Raw genomic sequence first — 10,407 nt, forward strand, 5'->3', positions numbered from 1 at the left:
TTTGGCCGGGTTCTTCCATTCATCTTGCTGGTGCTTGAGTAGAACTGTGGCGTAGTTTAGAGCAAGAAGTAAGTCCGTTAGATCATGTGGTCGAACGTTTTAAAGGGGGACCAGCTTTTCATAGCAGAGATTTCATGATCACAGATTGTCACTGTGATTTATTGTTGTTGTTTTGTTTTTTTGTGTGTGTGTGTGTGTGTTTGTTTTTTTTATTAATCGGGTGAGCGCAAAGCAAAAAGACAAGACATCACTGCAGAGTTTGTGACTGAAAATGTCTGCGTTGCATTTCAGAAGAATTGCCAAATGACGTTTGTTTTCGAAACGCTGGTAAGCGAGAAAACCGTCAGACGTAGTTGCACTTGAAGAAGCTCATTTTTCACACCCACAAAATGTGGAAGGTGTGAATATGTGGGTATTATCAGGTCTTCTGGAAGCGCTGCCGGGAATTTCTGCCGCCTGGAAAACACAGTGGCTCCTTAAAAACCTGATTTTATGCGTCAGTTGTTGTTTTCTTGTGATAAACACAACCAAACGAATGCTTAGGGGTTTCAGAAATACCCTTTAAATTAGGGTTTTTGTTCAAAGAAAAGAGCGCTAGTAAAGTCAGAGAGATTGAAATGCTTTACAGAACTGTGCAGAAGTTTTAAATCGCAACAAATGTCTGTATTTTCTTTCCACACTGCCAGACATTCTTGTAATTATTTAAAATGTGCTCGACCAACATTTCCTCTCTTAGTTTCTCTTTTGACTTTAGCTGCTTCTTTTTAACTAATTTCCAACCCGTTTCAGTGTCAACCTAAATTAACGCTAGTTTTGTTTTGTAGTAGTGGAAAATAAAACATAGAATGTGTTTACTCTCATAGATTTCACTCACTTTTCCGTGTTGCTACTCATTTTTTAACATATTCCTATTTTTTAAATACAGTTTTTTGTTTAAAACGGTAAACAATTCTTCCCTGTTGTTCCAGATTGCATATTATTATCCATTTAATGTGGTGCTTTTCTAATTTAGAGTCAAAAAAAGTGCATTTGAAAAAGAGTAGTAAAGCTAACAGTTACTTTATTTCATACTCCCACTCCAGTCCTCTGGTGCCATTCTCCTGCAACCTTTGGATGCATCCCTGCTCCAACGAACCTGAATCAAATGTTCAGGAGGTCTGGTTACCATTCATTTGATCCAGGTGTGTTGGAACGGGGATGCAAATAAACGACTGCAGGACAGAGACATTTGTTTCCCTGCTCAAAAAGATGTTCTGGATCATAACACGACCAAATTCTTCTTAAGAGCCCTGTTTGCATCCAGATAAACGAAAAAAAAAAAAAGGAATTATTAAAAGAAAAAAAATCAAGTCCTGACAAAACACCTGAGAACTGATGGTTTTAAAGTCAACAGGAGACAAAAAAGCAGCCAAAGTCTAAAGAAAAACACCAAAGAAGCGCCTTAATGACGCCTACAGAAGTGATGATCTGCAGCATTTTTGAAGTTTACAAGCAAGTCTGTCTTTTTGGAAAACCTTTTTCACTATAAACGCCAAGTCACATTTCCTCTGATGAAGACTCAGCTTCATCGTCTACCTCTTGCGCTGCCCTCACACAACCTTATGAAATCTTGCTATGAAAGCCTCTTAGTGTTTCGTCCCCTTTGAAACGGCTGAAGCAGTTGTGCATTGTTGTTGCATTTATCCTCTAATTGCTTTCCGAGCTGGAAACCCAAAGCTCCCGGGGAGAAATCTGCATTAGATTCTCCCCTTTTGGAAAAGGAAAAACAAACTGCTACCTGCATCGCTTTTCCTTGGTTTGCGCAAGAACAACCTCAACTGCGAGCTAAATAGTAGTGCGCCAGCTGCTATTTACGTTGAACCTGTCGGGCGCTTCCTCTCGAACCCCACAGAGGACAGTCCACTGTAGTGTCCAGACTCTTCTCTGCTTCTCTCTCTCTCTCCATGTCGGCCTCCTGTGGCCCTGCTGTGTCGTGTTTCCTTCCTGTGAGCTGCTAATAACCTGTCTGACCTGTGCTGTGCAGCAACACAACTACGCTACCCATCATGCCCTCCTCGTAGAATATATGACGCCCCCTGCTTCCTCGTCTTAACAGAGGGTCATCTTTTGTTTCTTTTGCGTCATGCAAAGAGGCTTTATGAGAGGTGGAAGTGATGAAATGTGAAAGCTTTTGCTCCGTTTAGGCCTGGTGGTGACTTCCATCCCTCATAGCTGCTGGTAGATCCTAATTGCTGCATGCTCCAAGCAGACGTAGCGAGTCGTTAGCACCGTCAAGTGTCTGTAGTGTTTCAGTCTCAACGTGGTTTCTATTCTGTGGTAGTGTCTCAGTGGACTCCACTCTATTATTTTTTTTCTTTTCCCCTCCTCCCTTCGTTCTCCTTTATTTTTCTGTGTCTCTGATCATTGTCTTCTCTCCTTTTCAAACTGTGATGTGACGACAGGGCGATCTGGATGTTTAGGGTCCTCGGGCTTTGTCTTAGTTTTCTTTTTTTATATATATATACTGCCTGAAAACACAAGACTTACCACGAAACAGAACAAAAATAAAGAAAAAAACAGCAGAGCAACATGTTCTGCGTACTTCAGATTTTCTTTGTAAACCATGTTTTGGTGGTAAAGTGAAAACCTGTCGACCCTGATGCCAGCAGCCCCTTGTTATAGCTTTAGGAGGATTGTTTGATCCTTTTGTTCCTCTCTTTTCATCTGATAAATGATGTCAAAGTGACGCTCTGTTAAATAAAATGAGGTTAAGTATGGTACATGTTTCTACAACACATTTAAGCAGTCTTAATTATGTGGACATTTATGGAAATGTTGTAAAACAACAGTTCTGGTAAAAGTAGCTACAATTTTCTCTGGGTAGAGTCACATGAGAATCTATTTTGTTATACAAATAAGCAAGAAATTGTAATATGGCAAACCTTTAAAAGACCCCAAAAACACCAAAAAAACTCACAGGAGCAACAGTAAAACATGCTTGTTTATCAATCAATCAATCAAATTTTATTTGTGTAGCACATTTCAGCAGCAAGGCATTTCAAAGTGCTTTACATAATTAAAATAAAAACAGCATGTGACAGTGAATAAACAGTTAGAGAAAGAGAATTAAAAAAAAAGTTAAAGATAAAAACATTAAAACCCGCACCCCTTGTAGGACTTCAGTTAAACGTCTCACACCTCAGAGTTTTAGTTAAGATGTCATTTAACAAGGATTCTCACACCCCTAGATATAGATTCGTTTAACTGGGACGTTTTCCGGGGGGGCTTCACATAGACAGTGTGAAAGAGAAATAAAAAGAAGTTAATAACTAGATGAAAAGTAAAGATAAAAACATCGAAGACATCAAAACCCGCACTCTAACCCTAATTTAGCCATAAGCAACTCTAAACAGGTGGGTTTTAAGTTGATATTTAAAGGCACCCAATGTTTCAGCTGTTTTACAGTTTTCTGGAAGTTTATTCCAAATTTGTGATGCGTAGAAACTTAGCTGTTGCTACATTACATTTTAATGCTCTTTATCACATTCACTTTGAATTCAAGTCGTAAAGTGATTCATTTTAATAAAATCAAATTATGCACTGCAAAAGCACAAACTCTTCCCAAGTATTTTTGGCCTAATTTATAGTGCAAATGTCTTGACAAAAGTCAAAATTACAAATAACCTTTAAGCAGAAGCTTGATATTGACTTAATGTTGAGTTATTGACTAGTTCCACTGGCAGATTATTTCACTTGTAACATTGGAAAAATGTCTTGTTATAAGTGAAACAATTTACCAGTGAAACTTGTAGCTTTTTTAATCAATATTAGAGAATTATTGCGTCACTCCATTAATGACCTTTTAATTCTGAGAGAGAAGAAAAACAAAGAAGCCCTGCTGAGTCAGGTGTACGTTGTAACAAAAAAAAAAGCTACGTTTATCCAAAGATAACGTCAGCGGTGGCTTCTTCATTGGCTCCATCCAGGAAACAAACATGGCTGCACACAGAATCGCCGGACTGTTTACACTTTGTAAGGAAAAACAAAACAAGGAAAACACGAAAAAATCTCCTACAACGATCCCGTCACGGACAGTCTTAAAGAGGAGCAGCAAAAGCAAATGAGGTGGATTAGCAGTGTGCAAAACTTTGACAATATTCCGCTAATGGTGCAAAAACACAATTTCGCCATTACAGTTTTTCCATTAAGTTAGAAAGGCACATGTGAATAAGTTTGTTCACACTATAAGCCATTAAAGAGCATGATGCGCCATCATCCTTTACCTACTTCCTGTCTTCTTCTTCTTCTTCTTTGAGGTTTGCGCCAAAAACATCCGGTTGTTGATCATGTGATTTGTGTCATTTAAAAAAAATTGTTTCTATTGCAGTTTGCAAAATAAACCGATTTCGATAAAATACCTCATCGTAGCAGCAAAACCTATTTATCGAAAAATGAAATTAAGCAAATTTATTTTCGAAATGTTAAATTGCAACAATGGAAACGCAGCGTGAGGAAAAGGCAACATAAATACAGAAAGCTTGAGAGATTTATGAATAATTTCTCCTGTAACTCTACCCAGAAGGTGAACATGAACATTTTCGTAAAGTTGACTTTAGGACTATCACCCTGCGCTCATTATTAGCACATGGTTTGGCTTTAGTTTTATTTTATTTTTTTGTTTGTCTTGGACAAACTCTTGTTTTCATTTCCAGTTTTCAAGATCAGCTACTTTTATGATTCTCACGATTTTATTCCTCCCCTTCTAAAACCGCCTCTAATTTCCTCGTCTTTTCCGCTTTTCTTTCCCCCCTCCACGTCTCACCAGCCATCAAAGGCTTCTCCCCTCAGCACAAGATCACCAGCTTCGAGGAGGCCAAGGGCCTGGACCGCATCAACGAGAGGATGCCGCCGCGGCGGGACGCGCTGCCCTCGGACGCCAGCCTCAACTCGCTCAACCGGGCCCTGTCCTCGGAGACCAACGGCACGGACTCCAAGGGGAGCACCAGCGCCGGCAGCGGAGGCAGCATCCAGTGAAGGCCAGCAGCAGCAGCAGGCGCCGCCTCGGCCCGCGGGGCTGCCTGGCCCCCAGCCTCACCACGGCCCGCCACCGCACAGGAGGCGCAGCAGGGGGGTGAAGGGAAGGAGGAGGAGGAACGTTGGGGGGGGAGGGCTGGAGTGTGGATGGGGGAGGCAGTAGTGGCTGAAACCTGGGGGGTCATCTCACTTGCTCTAGTCTTTTAAAATGCCTTCATAATATTAGTTCCTAGTCAAATCCGCTAAGTTATTTGCCGGGTCACATTTCCGAGCGGTCGGCCCGACCGCGCCTCACCATCACAGTCCGTCAGAGAGAAACGGGGAAGAGAGAGAGACCGTAGAGTTTGTGTGGTTTGTTTTTATTTTTTATTTTTCTTAAACGACCCTTTTTCTCATTTACACCGAAACGGAAAGTCGTGTAACTTCTTACTAACTATTGTACGTTTACAAGAACACAGCACTAAAAAAAGGAAGAAAAAAAAGAGAGACAAGGACAGAACATGAGAAAGGCGATGTTTTTAAAGATATAAGGGTGTACAAACTAAATAAGGACTATTTATTGATGACTTTTGTTTTTGCTACTCTTATAAAATAGCTCTGAAATTAATTAGGCAGTCTTAAAAATATATATAAAAAAAGAATGTTGCAATGTTGTCGAAATGCCAAATAATGGAACGTTTTATGGTTTTTGTACATATTCTGCTTACCTCAGGTTCTTTTGGTGTGTGCTTCAACCTGATTTTTCTGTATAATGGTTAAATAACTCAGTAATTAATACCTATTTTCTTGAGTTTCATAACTGGAATTTACACTTACCTATCTATCATCTGCAGATATGTTTATTTTTTGTCTCCATCTGAATGGTGGGGACTTGGGGGGAGGGGTGGGGGGATATTTTATTTGTTGTTTTTTTTTTTGTTTTGTTTTTTTGTGGCTTGCTGGAATTGAGTGTTAAATTTTTCTCTTTTTAAGTATTGCGAACAAAGTAAAAATAGAAAACCTATATTGTGTAAGAAAAAAAACAAAAAAAAACTGAGTATGATAATAAAGTGTCTGCCTATGCATGTTTTATAAAAATCAAAAGGAATTAGAAAACCTGAATACCTTGGCTGTGGAGGCCTGTTTTGAGATATATTGCGCTTTAGTGAACATATACTGGAAACGTATACTTGCATACTTTGAATTAACACCAAGACGCTCTATGCCTTTGACTCTCCTTTTGTTTTGTAATTGAAGCATTTCATTATCGAAGACGGATGAGAAATCCTATTTTTAACCTGCGCTTGTGAGTGCATACAGTCCAGTTAAGCATGTTTGACAATTCTCGTGGGGTGTGTGGTCACATGTGGATCTCCCAAAAAAATGCATGATTAGCTGTTTGTGTCCTATAAAAAGTGAAAATCAATTTTTTTGTTTTAAGTTTTTATTTTGTTTGTTTGTTTTGTGCCACAGAAAGTGTAATTTGATTCCTCTTATAATCTTATTTGGAACTTTGCTTTGTATATCAGTTACAGGTTTGATATTGCTCAATACTTTAAGATGAAACAACAACAACAAAATATATATATACATATATATAGATCTTTTTTAAAGAACTGCTTTAAGTGCCCAAGTAATTCACTACACGACATGAAGCCTTGCTTTTTGTAATTTAACTCCGAAAACTGTTGGCAGATGATGATGATGATGATGATGAGGCATGCACTTGCAACTATGAGAAGTATTTTATATAACTGTTCAATAAAAATGTGCATGAATTTCAACATGAAATGAAACTTGTGTTGTGTGTGATTGTATATGAACTCTTAAGTTGTTGGTTTTTTTAAGTGTAGAGTTTCCAGGTCAATTTAAAGTACGGGAGAACATTTGTGTCAAATTATTAGTTTGGTAAATTTATCCTTAGGTATAGTATTTTAGTAATCTTTATCTAAAGGTTTTGTTTTATGTTGAAAACACACCAAAATATGCAAGTTCATCTTGATAAGCCAGAGTATTACTGTAATACTAAATGGATTTGTCAGCAATTCAATACAAAACGTGCAACATTTTATGCTATACAGATTTAGTACATTCACTCAACTAAGTTATTTTTCTTAATTTTGATGGCTATTGCTTATAGCTAATGAAAACATTCAGAAAATTTCAACTTTACACCTCAGAACATTTAAGCTGCAAGCAGCATCGAGCTGGAGACTCATGTGAGCTCCATTCACAAAAACTGAACCTTTTGATAACTTTTAATCTCACATACTTGATCAATAAATTGACATGTTGACCAAATGAAGCTGATAGCTCATATTCCCTAAAGGGAGTTTGTTAAAAGTTTGACATGTCTGAATAGCCAGAAACACCTAAAAATAGCCTTTTAACCAAAAATAGTCAACTTCCTGTTGGGCTTCAGACTTTTCTTTCATGTTTTAGGGGTTTCTATGTACCAATTTTCAGCTCTCTAGCCTATATAACGTTAGGGGGCGCTGTTTGGTCCCGACCATTTTTTAATTCCATTAAAATAGTGAAATTTCACAAGTTTGTTGTGTTTTCCTCCAAAATGGTATAGTGTTGAGAAAAATAAACACTTGAACCAATAGGCCTGAACAGCGCTTTTGCTGCTCAGGTTTCAATAAACTTGTACTGTGGAAAACTGCTTTAACTTTTATTAAAAAACATATATTGATGTTTTTACATAAAACTGTCACTATGTTGTGATAGTTTATGAGACAGATAAGCTATTTAAAAAACTACATAATTTTCAAACAGATTACCACTAGATATTTCTGTAGTTAGCACTGGGAAAAGTGCTAAAAAGTTAGCCTTTTCCCAGTGCTAACTACAGAAATGCACAGCTTGCTCAGAAACAACCAATCAGACCCAGAAGGGGGGGTTTAATGCTGTTAATCAAAGACATGAATACGTTGTCAATCACGATCAGAGCTTCCGGTTTGCTGTCGTTCACTATAACAGAGGCTGCTTCGAATGCTAACACCAGTTAGCATAGCCACCGATGATGGCGGATAGACGGCTTTTCTGTAATGGTACGTTTTTTTCACCGTCATTAGCACATTTGGCAGTGTGTGCCAGAGGTTTACTGAGGACGGTTTTAACAAATATGGAAAAGCTTTATTATATATGAAAGCTAAATAACCCAGTTTCACGTTTAGCTCGCCCGCATTGTTAGCTGTGACGTCAACCATCTTCTCCGTAGTTTCTCTGCAGTTTTCTGCGCTGTTTTTGAACTTGATAAAACACTGTGGACCAATACCACCAGGGCTGGACCTCAATAAGGTTATTTTTTCCACTCTTCCTCCAGGCTTCAAACCTTGACCAAATAGAAAAATAACCTTTTTTCACCTTAGTCGAGGTATTAAGGTTAAGGAATCACTTCAATACAAGAGATGTAACAGTTGTAGTTTCAGCAAACTATGTAAAAAAAATCATAATAATCAAATGTAGCATTCCTGATGAGACGACTGACCAAATTTCAAGCCTGAATTACGCTGTTGAGAGGCAATTTGCTCAGGAACTACAAACCAAAATCAATGGGATGAACGAGCTTCTGAAAGATTTTATTGGAAAGCGTTATGTCTTTGGTTTCCCATTGTGATGAGTTTTAAGTTGCATAATTAACATTTTGAAGCAGGACCTGTAAACATGTGTCCCAGGAGATCCTCTGGCAGCTCCCGCTCTCCAAAGCAAAGGCCTTCCTCATTGTGAAGCTGACAATCGGTCCACACGTTCTCTTTCTCTTGCTGCAAACCTCGCTCTTTTAAAATAAAGATCCCCAAAAAACAGGATGCGAGCATTCACTTCCTCTGCTTCGAGTATTGTGCTTTGAACAAAGCCAACAAAATAAAACCTGAGAAATTGAAATCCTCTTTACGTCACGGTTAATCCACCGCATCGCTTGGTTTTTTTTTTCACATTTGCAGAAGACAAGACTTGTTTTTGGGGGTGAGGTGTGTGAAAGTATTTGAGTGAAGGAGCGGATATTTGTGATTCTCGCGTGGTGGTAGGGTTGTGCATTCTTGGCTTTGTCTTCCAAGTTTAATCAAAGAAGTCACAGAGGTTGATGGGGAGGAAACACCTTTGTTGAGAACCTGCCAAAGAGCAACTTCCCCTCTACCAAGTCGGCATTCGGTTCAGACGAACGGTACACAACAAGGGAAAAAAACAAAAGTCAACACAAACCACAGCCAAAGACATGAGCAGATGATGGGTGGGTTGGTTTTATAGTCGAGGTTTCTGAATATTTTCCTTCCACATCCTTTTCCAGGCTCAGTTTTCACAGATTTTGTTTCCACAAGCTACTGCTATGGTCAAACAGTCCACAGAATATCGTAGCAAAAGTCTTCTGGGTTGTTGAATTTTTTTATTCGGCGGACTTGAAGTTGCAGGGATGAGTTCAGGTGAATGTCACACAAGACCTAAAGTTAGCAGAGTCATGCTACAGCTATACATTGAGTAGATGTTCAGCAACTCTTCTACTCAGATGATGCCATCTACATAAAACTCTTGGGAAAAAAATGAAGAGCCCGCTGCACTGAACCCGACTGAAAACCTCATGGTTTTTCCACCAAATATTGATTTCTGAACTCTTCCTGAGTTAAAACATTACACAGTAAAAAAAAAAGCTAGTGTTGAATTAACACCCAAAAGTGTCTATATGTGTCCAAGTCAGCTGGTGTTAAATTCAACAGTGCAGAGTGTCACATTAACATTTACAACGGTGCTGGTGTTAAAATATATTAAAAGTAACACTAATGTAGTGTTGATCACAAAACATAATGTGGTGTTAAAAAAGTAAATAATTGGTGTCAATATCAATCAAATCCAGTGGAAAATATTCAAAACAATACACAGAAATGGGAAGTTTAACTTTTCTTAAACCCATTTCAGTATTATAGACCAATGTTAATTTAACAAAAAAATGGGTGTCAACCTTTTAACACTTTCAAAAGTGTTACTTTAACACCTGCTCACTTGAACACATATGGACACTTTTGGGTGTTAATTCAACACCGGCATTTTTACTGTGTAGAATTTTAACGATCAAGAAATTCGAATTGGTGCATAAATCCTTCTGCAGCCTTATCAATGCACACAAACGCCAACATAATGATTCGCTAAATCTGTGAATGGACATTAATTAGGAGCTCTCCGTTTGGATAGACAGCATGTCGCTCAGTTTATTTGTTGTTGTTGACTCATTTCTGCAGGCCTCAGTGAGGGATTTAGAGGTTCTGGGTTCTTCTGGGACGTCCTGGATGATTCGTTTTGAAGTCATTTCAGTAGGAGGGTGTCACTGTTTCCTGTTTTCTCCATTTGTGGATAAGGATTCCCCTGTGGTTCTTCTCTGGAGTTAATAATAATCTATATGCAAATAACTTTGTTTCTCAC

The 10,407-nt window shown here is 38.5% G+C and overlaps 1 protein-coding gene across 3 annotated transcripts in view; it reads left to right on the forward strand.

The window, feature by feature from the left end:
- The window catches only part of LOC103480722 (serine/threonine-protein phosphatase 2B catalytic subunit alpha isoform), a 37,062-nt gene extending 31,553 nt beyond the window's left edge, over positions 1-5,509 (forward strand). For 2 of the 3 annotated variants that reach the window (XM_008435880.2, XM_008435879.2), the window contains exon 12: positions 4,805-5,509. In XM_008435880.2, the coding sequence (XP_008434102.1) occupies positions 4,805-5,013 (209 nt within the window). In that variant the 3' untranslated portion in view covers positions 5,014-5,509. The remainder of the gene's footprint in view (positions 1-4,804) is intronic. The other variant, XR_536156.2, reaches the window with a different exon arrangement.
- The last annotated feature ends 4,898 nt before the right edge of the window (positions 5,510-10,407 follow it).

Source organism: Poecilia reticulata, linkage group LG18 (genome assembly GCF_000633615.1).
Source record: "Poecilia reticulata strain Guanapo linkage group LG18, Guppy_female_1.0+MT, whole genome shotgun sequence".
Lineage (NCBI taxonomy): Eukaryota > Metazoa > Chordata > Actinopteri > Cyprinodontiformes > Poeciliidae > Poecilia > Poecilia reticulata.